The sequence below is a fragment of the Epinephelus moara genome, chromosome 14 (genome assembly GCF_006386435.1).
Source record: "Epinephelus moara isolate mb chromosome 14, YSFRI_EMoa_1.0, whole genome shotgun sequence".
NCBI lineage: Eukaryota > Metazoa > Chordata > Actinopteri > Perciformes > Serranidae > Epinephelus > Epinephelus moara.
This window is the reverse complement of record NC_065519.1, coordinates 35498573-35512876: the sequence shown is the minus strand read 5'-3', so window position 1 is coordinate 35512876 and position 14304 is coordinate 35498573. Positions and strand designations below refer to the sequence as shown.

General features: G+C 44.1%; 1 protein-coding gene across 1 annotated transcript in view; it reads left to right on the top strand.

Annotated features, from left to right (window-relative positions):
- The window catches only part of nrxn3a (neurexin 3a), a 634542-nt gene that overhangs the window by 308873 nt on the left and 311365 nt on the right, over positions 1-14304 (top strand). The window contains 3 exon segments of the mRNA XM_050061947.1: positions 3798-4091; positions 6205-6352; positions 6641-7024. Coding sequence (XP_049917904.1) covers positions 3798-4091; positions 6205-6352; positions 6641-7024 — 826 coding nt within the window.

Genomic DNA, 14304 nt, shown 5'->3' with positions numbered 1-14304 from the left:
TAACGCCTAACGCTAACTCCTTACTGGCAGGAATAAGAGACATGAGACGGCCTTAAAGATGGCGGACCCCGAACGACTTCCGGTTCAAGTCAGGAGTTAGGAGTTAGCAGTATACAATTAAGAGACTTGGGATGCAGCCATGTTGAACATAGCAGGCTGGTGAACTTTGCTGACTCAACAGAATCATCAGTCATCCATCTTTCATGTTTGATACTCCAGCAGAGGCATCGGCTGTATGTATTAATATTCTTTAGTTTGATGTAAATTTATGAATATTTCTGGAAACATGCAGTTAAAAACAAGGACATAACAAGTTAAAATGTGAAACTAGTCTCGGCGATTGCTGTACTATGCTAGGCACTTACCTGCTGTAACACGCTAATGTAAAAATAGCAACTTGAGGTTCTGATGTGATTGAAGAAAGTTTACACACTGGAATGTTAATAGTAGCTGGAGACTTAGCTAATTGTATTTCTTCTTTGTTTTCTCTTCTAGTTTCACTCTCCTCTGTAGTCTTCAATATAGCCCATCTCTATATGGTCTTAGTACGGGCACAGATCTAGTCTCAAGCAATGTCTCATGGTCTCATTGTCATCACATGTGAGAAATTGAATAAAGCTCCAATCAAGACTATATGAGAGTTCAACTCACTGCCTAGTTAGGGTTGCTACACCTCGGTGAGGGCAGTACAACTACTATCAATATTTTCATAACAGCAATTTGTAAAATGATAATGTGAAAACCATGTTTCAAGCACCCCGGTCTGTTAGAAATAATGTAAATACATTTGAGGGAAGTTTAATGCTAAGTGAGTTACTGTACATTTTCTATTAACATGAGGGGGTGAGGGAATGTGGCTGATTATCATTGGCTACCTGGCAAGATATAAAAATGTTGATATTGAACATTTCAGCAAAATGTTCACTGACAATGTATTTCATTCCAAAATAGGCAATCTTGCAATACACTATTCCCATATTAGTGACTACAGCCTTATTATTAATATTATTAGGGGGCCATGCCCGAGGGGCCGAGGGAACGCGTATGCAAGCAGACGCGTTTCCTACGACCAGCGGTGCTAGGAACCCTATTGTTTTTGTAAAGATTTTTATTTTTATTCTTCCGTAGGTAAAAGTGGTGCTGCAGGCTAAACCATGCAAGGGACGGCGATGCAATTTGGAGGGGTGGTCCAGACCCCTGCACGTACCTCAGACGCAAAAAACTATGTATATCTGCCTGCAGGGGGCGCTATAACCTAGGCCAATGCGTTTTTGCCCATAGCTCCCACACCGTATGTCGCACATTCAAAAATCTTGTATCCCCAGCTTCCCTGAATAGAGCTGAATCACTTTACCATAGGCCACGCCCACTTGCGCCTAGGAAGTTTTTTCGCAAAATCGCGAAAACTGGAAAACCTACTTTTTCGAACTTCTCCTTGGGATTTTGTCCAATCTGCGTGAAACTTGACATATACACTCTTCCACTGGACCTGATCTTAAGTTATTAAAAGAATTTTATTCGGTCAAAAAATGCGCAAATTATTAACAAACAAACTTCTATAGCTAGCTATAAAAATGCAAACTGTTAGATATCTCGGTCAAACTAAATGCTATCAACACCAAATTTGAGATCATTGGTTGGCATAAGACTGTGAGGGTATGAGCCGAATTTGATGAATTTTGGCAACTAGGGGGCGCTACAAATATGGTAAGTTTATATCTCTTGAACGGCTGCACCGATTTCTACGAAATTCGGTTGGTATGATGTAGGGCCAATTCTGAGGTCATATCTTGAAGGTGGTCATGACTGGTCAATGTGGGCGTGGCTTATTACAAGATAAACAACAAACATTAATTTCAGCCAAACTATTATGCTGAGGGCTTTGAAATTTTAAGGGTACATATAGAATAGGACACAGATCTTCCGTACCAAAAATTGCACATGTACTCCCCTAGGTGGCGCTATAACGGATGCAAACGCGTTTTTGTCTGCAACTTACACATTTTAAATGACACTTTCACAAACATTATCTCCATGTGTTCCCTGGAGAGAGCTGGGTTGTCTGACACAGGCCCCGCCCACTTCTGCTGCACATTCTCTTTGCTAATTCGCCACATGTCCAAAACCTACTTTTTCGAACTCCTCCTACATTTTAAGTGCCACTTGCCTGAAACTTTGCACATAGAATCTCCAGATGTGTCTGATGAAAAGTTATCAAAAGAATTTTGGCACTCCAAAAAATGCGCTTGTTACAACCAAACAATCTTTTTTGCTAAAAAACACATATTGTTTCATATTTCGCTCAAAGTAGATGCTTTCAACATCAAACTTAAGATATTTCGCTCAAAGTAGATGCTTTCAACATCAAACTTAAGTTACTTGTTCCCGAGGTCATCCAGAGGCTTTGTGCCAAATTCGTCGCAAATCGGTCTATAGGTGGCGCTATAACGGATGCAAAGGCAGTTTTGCCTGTAACTTCCACATTTTAAATGACACATTCATAAACATGCGCTCGCTCAGAGCCCGTCGTCCTTCGGGGACAACTTCCATGGGCTCCGCGGGACTCGGGGACCGAGTCGCACGGGGGGGCTTGGCCCCCGTTCATAACTGCTTGCAGTTCTAGTTGTTATTGTTATTAGAACTACCCTTTTTTATTAATCACGATCTTTCCCTCACCTTAACCAAAGTGCTTTTGGTTCTTAAACGCAACCACAGAGAGGAGTCTGCATGGAAACCTGGGGTTCTGGTGTCATAGTCCTGCACCTTCTATGTTCGCTGTGCACCCGACCAGTTCCTTGTGAAACCAGCATGGAACAAAAATGTAGTGTTTCATTAACTCAAAGAAACATTATCTTTGAACATAATCCAGGCAGCAGTTCTGTTTTTTACTTTAATGAAATTGTAGATACAGTGCTGTTACCTTACAACAAGAGGCATTAATATTGCATTGCCTGAAAATACTGGTACCAAGCTGGATGAAGGAAACTTAGAAAGGACTGTGTTTCAACCTTAGAAACCGATTATATTTTGGGGACTAGTGTATATATTTTAACATTTATTGTTACAAAATGTATTTTGATCTAACTTGGCTGGGTGAGCAATGTGCATAGGCCAGTGCTGCCCATGCCTGTTGCTGGCCTCGTGCCTGGCTGATACACACAACAACTCCTGGATGTAAAAATTAAAATGCAAACGAACCTAAGTGTGCCATGCTGGTACTGTGGAAATAATGCAGTGCAGGGATGATGCTGATTCTAAAGTGACAGAATAATAGTTAATGTCCATCACTACTGAAATGCTTGCTTAAATTACTAGTTTATATGTTATGATAGTTGTTTAGGTTACTCTATTTTGTTTTATCTGCTTAGATAACGTTACATCACTTATCACATTATATCAAATATAGTCTGATAAACTGTTGTTTTTTGTCAGGTGTTAATCTATGAATTAAAGACCTGTCAATTGAATCCAGTGGTGGATTTTGGTGACGTGGTGAACCACTGTCATACTGTACGGTCTAAGTCTCAGTAGACAGGCTTTTGAATATATATAAGCATGAATGAAAAATAATTTCCACAACTGTGCATCACATTTATCCTGAGAACACTAATAACTTTTCTAGTTATTTTTAGATCTTTGCTTGTGCAATGAGGAAAATGAAAAAGCAGCTTGTATTAACCATTGTTAATCCCCACTTTATTTAAAGTGTTACCAGAAGTACTTGGTTAAGTGGCAGGAGTATCTTTGATAATACCAGAATAGAAGAATAATTATAATACTATCCTTGTCCATCACAGGTGGTGTATAAAAACAATGACATTCGACTTGAGTTGTCCCGCCTGGCTCGCATTGTGGACCCTAAGATGAAAATCCAGGGTGAGGTGTCCTACAAGTGTGAGAATGTGGCAACTCTGGACCCCATTTCTTTTGAGACTCCGGAGGCCTACATCAGCCTCCCAAAGTGGAACACCAAACGGATGGGATCCATCTCTTTCGATTTCCGCACAACTGAGCCCAACGGTCTCATCCTCTTCACCCATGGCAAACCTCAGGAGCGCAAAGATACTGCCCGCAGCCAGAAGAACACTAAGGTCTGTCTGTTATCTCCGAGATTACATGCTAATTTCAATTTTGCTTTCAGACATGCCATCCTAATGACATCTGAGATTATTAGGTCAAAGGCAACCAAACTTGCTGTTTAGAAAAACTAATGAAACCTCTTGGATGACTGGCAAGATGTCTTTAAGACAAAATAGCAAAGCTAGTTGCATTTTATACTTATATGACCTGCATGACTGAGAGCCTTCACAGGCATCATACATCATCAGAATTTGTTTAGAGGAGTGGGTTCCAAATTGTTTGGCTTGTGGCCTATCGCAGTAAAATAATGTTTATTAATGACAGGTTGCATATGCCAATGAGTCACAGGCAGGCTCACTAGAGAGTAGTCTGGCTCACAGGATTTAGAATGTAGGAATAAACCTGTCATTGCCTGCCAATTTCAGATGATAACAGGCTTCCTGCATTTTGTTTTGATAATCCACATCGCTACATGACACTCCACACTTTAATTTACTGCCGTGCATTAAGAAAACAACAGCAACCTCTGAACAAGTGATCCACATGCTAAAATATCCTTTTGCTTAATATTACATTTTCTGTTGTGGGGATTTAGCCATGTTAATGTGAGGGCTCAACATCCAAATAGAAATGTTCCACCAAAACAAGTTCTCTTCCAACACTATTTTGCAAGGGCACAATCACTGCACCCTGGATTTGTCATTCAGGATGATTATGATTGGTTTAAAGAAATACAAACAACAGCTGTGTCCGAATACTTGGTGTAAAGTCAACCATGTTCTCGGTGGGTGTTGGCCTCCGCCAAGGTTGTCCCTTGTCAACAATCCTGTTTGTGATTTTCATGGACAGGATCTTGAGTCGCAGCTGGGGGGAGGAAGGGGTCAAGTTTGGGGACCTCAGAATTGCATCACTGCTTTTTGCAGATGATGTGATTCTGTTGCCGTCATCACACTGTGACCTCCAGCATGCACTGGGGTGGTTTGCAGCCACGTGTGAAGCAGTTGGGATGAGAGTCAGCACCTCCAAATCTATGTCCTACTGGTAGGAGGCCCCGGGGTAGACCCAGAACATGCTGGAGGTATTTCATATTTCGTCTGGCCTGGGAATGCCTTGGGGTCCCCCGGGAGGGGCTGGAAAGCGTTGCTGGGGAGAGGGATGTCTGGGGTGCTTTACTCGGCCTGCTGCCCCTGCGACCCAGCCCTGGATAAGCGGATGAAAATGGATGGATGGATGGATGGAAACAACCCAGAGCATTTTTTTTCCTTTAGTGCAGAATTATAATGGGTTCAGTCAGACCTTTCTTCACTCTTGGCACAGTGCGAGATAAGGTCTGGCTATGTTAGACTGACCACAGAGGGATGTTCCCTTGTCAGATTGTTTCATTCAAATGTTTTTGGGGTATGTAAATTTGTACAAATGTATCAGATATTAGACATCAGACATGTATTAGAATTTTTTTTTCAATAGTTTTCTATCCTGTTAATCATCTCTTGACTACTTCATATTTATCTTGTGACCTTTTGAGGGGTTGTTTTCCCTAGGTGCTTCCACTGGTCCAGATAAGTGGACTTGTAAAATAAAGCCTGTACTTTGCCCTCACAATTAGTGCCAATATGATCTCACATCAATGTTTTTTGTTGTAAAATTTAGAAGTCAGATTTGTGATACTTAAACTGTAACTTTTCAATAACCGTAATTTGCTGATCTCTCTGGTTTAAAGTCTAAAGTCTGTTTTCCCTCTGACCATACTTAGCCATGTGTGGTCAGACTACAAACAAACTCTAAACTTTTCAATTTTAGAAAAGAAGTGTGCCCATACCCTATGGTGATGTCACACTGTGTACTTCTACATCACTGCAGCAACATGAGAAGTTCCTACCACAAGTTAGCAAAATAAGATTTTTAGCTGCTTTTAGGTTGCTCTTTAATGGCACACATTCAATACTGTATTGTATTTGTCACATGTCCAGCCTTTTCTTAGGTCTCAGTTTGCATGCCACTTTCCTGGAAATCAGTTATTCACAGACAAGAACCACATCTTGCATTTTTTTTCTGCAACAAAACTTTAAACCTTTATTGATTGCTAATCTTTTATTGATATGTTGTTTATTTTACCTTGTCCAGGTGGATTTCTTTGCAGTAGAGCTGCTGGATGGCAGCCTTTACCTTCTTTTGGACATGGGCTCAGGGACTATCAAGGTGAAAGCCACGCAGACAAAGGTCAATGATGGTGCCTGGTATCATGTGGATATCCAGAGAGATGGACGCTCAGGTCAGTTGTGTTGGTGAATCAGTGAGGTGTACTAGCTCTAATAGAGTTTAAATCACCCTTTTCTTTACATTTTAAAAATCACAATTTTTTTTTTAATTACTTGGTACAAGAATTGCCTTTACAAAAAAAAGAAATGGACCAAAGTCCTGACTTGTTGATGCTGAAGATTGGTTGACTTTTCTTAATAGCACAAATGTAAATAGCCTGAAGTCAGTGTTAGTATCAATGGTACTGTTGGTATCAATGCAGCCCTGTACCTAATCTCTACTCCCGCCATTCCCACCACAGGAACCATCTCTGTAAACAGCAGGAGGACCCCATTCACAGCCAGTGGTGAGAGCGAGATTCTGGACTTGGAGGGTGACATGTACTTGGGTGGGCTTCCCAATGACCGCACCAACCTAATCCTGCCCACCGAGCTCTGGACGGCGATGCTCAACTATGGCTATGTGGGCTGTATCCGTGACCTTTTCATTGATGGTCGGAGCAAAGACATCCGTCAGATTGCTGAGGCACAAAATGGTGCTGGCATCAAACCCTCATGCAACAAGCAACCAGGCAAGCAGTGTGAGAGCTACCCGTGTAAGAACCGAGGTGTCTGCAAAGAAGGCTGGAATCGATTCATTTGCGACTGCACTGGCACTGGCTACTGGTCACGCACCTGTGAGAGAGGTAAGTGCTTTCTTTTCTAGCACAAACCATATTGCATACTATCTTCAAGGCAGAGGTGATAATGTCTAAAACAACAGACACACTAGACGACTGGAGCAGCATGGGAGAGACAAAACAGTTATTGCAATGATAGTAAAGGTTTTATGGTTTCATAAAACATATAAAGAAATGTGGGTTTGGTGAACACAGACGTTTAATAAGGTCTGCAGCGGAGCTTGTAATTTACATACAGCATCATGTGTAGTCTTCTCATATGACTATGAAATGCAGCTGACAGGAGGAACGCTAGCTTTTGCTGCCACCTAGTGGCTGGAAGTATTAATGACTCCCATCACTACACAGACACTATTCATCTAGCAACATTAAACTGCAATCTTGCAACTTCAAGGTGTAACACAGTATTGTCAAACATGAACAACTTGCTCTTGTTAAAGTGTAACATTTTGATTTAAATTCTTTCTTCCAGTTCAGTTCCTTTGTTTTAAAGATTCAGTTTATCAGGTGCTTTAACATGATGCATAGGTTTTCTCAGCACAGGTAATGTGTGTCTGCTTAGCTGATCTGCTGTTATCTGGGACAGTTTGTGGTGGCTCAGCTGATGCTGTGACAGCTGGATCTTCTCCTTCTGTGTGCTCTTGCAATGTCTCTTGTGTTTTCAACAAACTCCTATGATTCCTCCTTTGACCACCCTCTGTTTTGATAATGTAGGATCTCTGACTTGTTTCCTCCAGAACCGTAGCTTTTTTACTCCAGGTGTGTCATGTCTGGCCAGTGGAACTTAATTTCTTAATAACTTGATATAGTTATCTACTTGTCTCTTTTGAAGATGTTTTAGTTTCTGTCTCACCTCTTTGTGCTTCTTTTGTCGTGCTGTGTAGGGGAGAGTGGTGTGTAGACTACGTCCCTTCAGAAGCTCAGCAGGAGACTTGCCATGTTACAGTGGTGAGGCTTGGTAACTCAGTAGAGCTAGATATGGCTCTGAGCTTATGTCTTGTGATTTTTCAAGTGAATAACGATGTGAACGGCTCTCTCTGCTTTACCATTTGACTGGACATACAAGGGCTTTGAGGTCACATGTCAAAAGTCATACTCCTCAGCAAAGTCCTAGAACTCTCTGCAGCTGTGGCAGGGTCTGTTGTTACTAAAGACAACCTTAGGGATTCCATGTCTTGCAAATATTGACTTAATGAGTCAGATAACAAAGGTAGCAGACATGCTGGGAAGTAGTGCCATCTCTGGATAGTTTGAAAGATAGTCAATCACCAGTAGGTCATTTTTACCTGGTGGAACAGATCAGTCCCAGCTTTCTGCTCGGGCTTGTCTGGTAAGTCTGTTGTTGCCATAGACTTGGCTGTTTTGCCTGATGCTTCAGATGGGTCTCACAGCTTGAGACCATTCTGTTGATGTCTGCGTTTATTCCTGGCCAATAAACAACTGTTCTTGCTTCCCTCTTGCATTTTCCCTGCCGAGGTGTCCCTGGTGCAGTCTTTTCAGCATCTCTGGTCTCAGTGACTGAGGAATGACAACACTGTTCCTTCTAAGCAGAAGCCTGTTGACAACACTCAGCTCTGCTCTGATGTCATAGCACTGTTGATATTCATCTGTAGGGCAACCCTCATTCAGATTCTTAATGACTCTCTGTGGGTATGTGTCTGTCTCTGTTTCAGCTGCGATCTGCTTGGATTGTATGTCAGATACGGGTAGTGATTTAGTGATCAGGGTCACAAAGAGATTCACATCAGTCTCTGTGGAGCTCTCACTGTGCGCTTCACTGTGTGTTGTGGCTCGGGACAGAGCATCAGCAAGCACAATGTGCTTACTTGGTGTGCAGATCAGGTTAAAGTCATAACGCTGTAGCTTTGTCATCAGTCTTTGGATTCACAGTGACATCTCGCTGAGATTTTTCTTGATGATGGCTATTAATAGCTTGTGGTCTGTCTCTGTTGGTAAGCCATAGACAGCTGTGGAATTTCTCAAATCCTTACACAAGTCCTTAACACTACATAACTTGAATGTAGTGACATTCAACTGCAGTCATCATTCTTGATGCGTAGGCGATAAATGAGCGATTTTGATAAGTCAGTGGATATCTTTGTCTTTTTGGATGGATCATAGCATGCCTTCATTGGCTCCGTTGTGAATGTAGTTTTCAGCTGCAAATATTCTTTTTCATGACTTTCAGTCCAGTTGAACTTAAATTCATCATGCAACAGCTGTCTCAGATGTTTTTGAAGACAGGTTTGGAATGAATTTGCCAATGAAATTTATTATTGCCAGCACTCTTTACACAACTTTTATATCTTAAAGCCTGGGCACCTCCATTGTTACTTTCACTTTGTCCTTATCTCGCACAACACCTGCTCCAGACAGCTTGTCTCCCAGATATGTGATTTCAGTCACACCAAACAGACACTGTGCTCTGCTTGGCTTTAATTCATACTTTTAGATGTGTTGCAACACTTCAGTTAGCCTGTCATTGTACTGCTCCAGCATGGACCTCCAAAGCACAATGTCATGCACATACACCCAGATCCCATTAATGCCTTCTATGATGTGCTCCATAATCTTGTGAAAGACCTCAGGAGTAGAGGAGATTCCAAAAGGCAGTCTCTGGAAAGAGTAATGGCCAAATGAAATATTGAATGTACAGTATTTAGTGCTGTCTTTGTACAGCTTCAGCTGCCAAAATCACTTGGATGCATCCAATTTACTGAAGAACCTTGCACCTGCCATTTCACTTGTTATTTCATCCCTGGTGGGAATCTGGAAATGCTCTCTTTATGTTGGCATTAAAGTCTTTTGGACCCATGAATACACATAGATCACTAGTCTGTTTCTTGACGCATGCCATTGAGTCATCCCATTCTGTGGGCTCCTCCTCTTTCTTTATTACTTCCAGTGATATAATTTAGTCTAGTTCCTCCTTCAGCTTGTCTTGTAGTAGTGCCGGAACCTGTCGCGCAGCATGGGCAACTGGCTGGGCATCCTCTTTTTGCTGTATCTTATAGGTGAACTGCAGGACACCAAACACCTTTAAAGATGTCTGGATACTGGTTCACTATTGACATTATGCTGTTTGGTGCATTACTGTTGATGTGGTGAATCCCCTTCACATGCTTTGTCACCTAGCAGTGACTCATCCCTCTGGAACTACGGCAAACATGAGGTTGTGCCCTTTTTCTTTAACTATCACTTTAAGTCTGCATTTGCCTCAAGTGTTAATGGGCTGTCCATTGTAGGTTTGAGTGGCTTACAAATTGGATGAATGTGTAGCTGTTAGGGAAATTCTCCTCTCTGAAGAAGCGATGGACTCGGTGTGAGGAATCAAGGTTCTTTATTGCGTGTGCACGGAGAGAGTAGCAGGGTTCTCTGTCAACCTGAAGGATGCACAGACTTTTATACCTGTAGGAAATATTGACTGTTACATAATTTATAATTTATTCTGTGGCAGCATTTATTAAATAAATGCTCGCCGACATTCTCCACCATTTTGTATGAAAAGTTTGATTGATATGATTCATTTAGGGTTTGCATTCTCCACCATTACATATGTAAGATTTGTTTGATTATAAAAAGTCAAAGTCAAAGTCAGCTTTATTGTCAATTATACAATATGTACAGGACATACAGAGGATCGAAATTGCTTTTCTCTTCAGACCCTCGGTGCAGAAGGATCGAAATTGCTTTTCTCTTCAGACCCTCGGTGCAGACAGTACACTTGACATAACATGCCAATATAAAATATAAGATATAAGATATAAGATATAATAAGTAGAGGCATACATAAAACCTGAGCTAAAAAGAGTTATACTCTAAAAACGTAAAAAGGCACAGTGGTAGCGACAGTGCAATATGAGAAACAGATCAGTAGTGCAAATTGAGCTTATGAACTGGATAAAGTGTATGTGTGCATGTATAGTTCAGAGTTCAGTGTTCATGGGGGGAGGGGGTTCGTCGTCCAGCGATTGAGTGGGCAGGGGGCAGAGAGGGGAGGGGGGGCAGAGCAGGGAGAGAGTTAAGCATCCTGACAGCTTGGNGGCGAGGGCCGGGGGGGGGGGGGGGGCAGAGCAGGGAGAGAGTTAAGCATCCTGACAGCTTGGTGGAAAAAGCTGTCTTTCAGTCTGCTGGTCCTGGCCCGGAGACTCTGCAGTCTCCTCCCTGATGGCAGCAGGCTGAAGAGGCTGTGTGACGGGTGGGTGGGGTCACCAGCAATGCAGAGGGCTTTGCGGGTGAGGCGGGTACAGTATGTGTCCTGAAGGGAAGGGAGAGGGGCACCGACGATCTTCTCAGCTGCTCTCTTGATGCGCTGGAGGGTCTTACGGCAGGACGCGGGGCAGGCACCGTACCACACCGTGATGGAGCTGGTNGGCGGGTACAGTATGTGTCCTGAAGGGAAGGGAGAGGGGCACCAACGATCTTCTCAGCTGCTCTCTTGATGCGCTGGAGGGTCTTACGGCAGGACGCGGGGCAGGCACCGGCTGGAGGGTCTTACGGCAGGACGCGGGGCAGGCACCGTACCACACCGTGATGGAGCTGGTCAGGATGCTCTCGACGGCACCTCTGTAGAAGGTCTGCATGATGGGGGCCGCGGCTCTGGCTCTTCTCAGCTTGCGGAGAAAGTAGAGGCGTTGGTGGGCTTTCTTGGCCAGTGATGTGATGTTGCTGGTCCAGGAGAGGTCCTCTGTGACGTGCACACCCAGGAACTTGGTGCTGCTCACCCTCTCCACAGCAGCCCCGTTGATGGTCAGAGGGGCATGCTGGGTGTGCACTCTCCTGAAGTCCACAACAATCTCCTTCGTCTTCTCGACATTCAGAGAGAGATTGTTGTGTCCACACCACAAGGCCAGCACACATCCTTGGGGGGGCCCCCGTGTTCAGTATGGTGGTGCTGGATGTGTTGCTGCCGACCTGTACCGCCTGTGGTCTCCCGGTCAGGAAGTCCAGCAGCCAGTTGCGCACCGCGGTGTTCAGCCCCAGCCAGTCCAGTTTGGGAATGAGCTGTTGGGGGATGATAGTGTTGAACGCTGAACTGAAATCAATGAACAGCATTCTGTCGTATGTGTTTTTTTAGTCCAGATGTGTGAGGGCTGTGTGGAGGGTAGTGGAGATGGCATCATCGGTCGAGCGGTTGGACCGATATGCAAACTGGAAGGGGTCCAGGGAGGGGGGAGGACAGACTTGATGTGTTCCATGACCAGCCGTTCAAAGCACTTCATGAGGATGGGTGTAAGTGCGACTGGGCGGTAGTCATTGAAACAGGAGGGTGATGGCTTCTTCGGGACAGGGATGATGGTGGTGGTTTTGAGGCACGTGGGGACAACGGCCTGGCTCAGGGAGATGTTAAAGATGTCTGTGAAGATATCTGTGAATTCCCCTGCACAGTCCCTCAGCACGCGGCCAGGTATGTTGTCTGGAACCGAGGCTTTGCGAGCGTTGATCTTACTAAGTGCTATTCTCACCCTGTCCGGGGTCAGTGTCATCACCTGGTCGCCAGGAGGGGGTGGGGTCTTCTGTGCAGGCGTTCTGTTGTGTGCCTCGAAGCGAGCAAAGAAGTCATTCAGCTCATTCAGCAGTGAGGTGGTACTGTCGCAGGACTGTGGTGGGGGTTTGTAGTCCGTGATGGTCTGTATCCCCCTCCACAGGCTCCGTACATCTTTGCTGTCACTGAAACGATGGGCTATCTTCTTGAAGTACTGACTTTTAGCCTCTCTGATGTCACGGGACAGGTTGGCCCTAGCTGTCCTCAGGCCCACCTCGTCTCCAGCTTTGAAGGCGGCGTTTCGAGCCTTCAGGAGCCTGTGGACCGCCCCTGTCAGCCACGGCTTCTGATTGGCCCGAACAGTGATGGTCTTGAAATCTGTTACATCATCAATGCACTTGGTGATGTAGGCAGTGACAATGTCAGTGTACTCCTGGATGTCTGTGTTGTTGTTGTAGGTGGCAGCCTGTTTAAACACATTCCAGTCCGTGGTGTTAAAACAGTCCTTGAGTGCCTCTGAGGACCATTCTTGCCACACTCGTACCTGTTTGCGAACTGGTTTGGTGACTTTAACCAGTGGTCTGTATGTTGGCATTAGCATAACAGTGATGTGATCAGAGGCACCGATGTGGGGGAGGGGGAGAGCCTTGTAAGCTCCTCTCTGGGTGGTGTAGACTTGGTCCAGTGAGTTGTTACCCCATGTTGGAAAGTCTATGTGTTGGTATATTTTGGGAAACACACTCTTTGGGTCTGCATGGTTGAAATCCCCAGCCAAGATGAGAAAAGCATCTGGGTGGGCTGTCAGCTGCTCACTGATGTGCTGATACAGTTCGTTCAGTGCCTCTCCCTTGTTGTTGTTGTTGGAGCTTGGAGGGATATAAACAGCAGCGAGTAGTATGGCTGTGAGTTCCCTCGGGAGGTAATAAGGACGACACTTAACCATAAACTCCACTAACAGTGAGCAGTGTTTGCAGACCACAACAGCGTCTCAACACCAGGCATCATTGATGTAAACACAGAGTCCCCCGCCGCGGGTCTTACCTCCTTCAACGAGAGCTCTGTCCGCTCCGTAGCATGTTAGCCCCTCGAGCTGAATGGCGTGGTCCGGGGACGTTGTTATTGATCCATGTTTCCGTAAACACAAAAACACAGCAGTCTCTCATAGTCCTCTGAGTTGTCCGTAGCAGTCGTCTGCAGTCCAGTTTATTGTCCAAAGAGTGTACGCGGAGTTTAACTCCAGAAATGTGGTTCTGCCGACGTACGCGGAGTTTAACTCCAGAAATGTGGTTCTGCCGACGTCGAGCAGAAACTCACGACAGTATGTGCGCTTTGGAACAGGTAGACATGACAAAGACATACAAAAACACAGCGACTTACAAGACGAAAAAGAAGAAAGCACCGTTTTGTCAGGTGAGAGAGAGGCCGCTACATCTGCACGTGCCGCCATGTTGAAACAGTTTATTCAGGTGCCTACGTTTTTCACCATGAATACTGTAGGGTTTGATTAGCTCAATATTAGGAAAAAGTGACTTTAAAAAGAATTATTAAACATAACCACTTTAATTATTCGTCCAGCGATATAATTTCATAGTCAGACTAATAAAACCACACCTCTTGCTGATCAGACAAGAATGTTTAACGCACTTTGGGGAAATTATTAATTATCAATTGTCAATTCAAATAGAGCTCAAATAGCCAGGATCTTTGCACCCGTAAAGTGACTGAATGTAATCCTACAGAAAACCAAGACAACGACTTTATAGACAAACATTTATTCTAAACTACTGACACAGGAGACCAA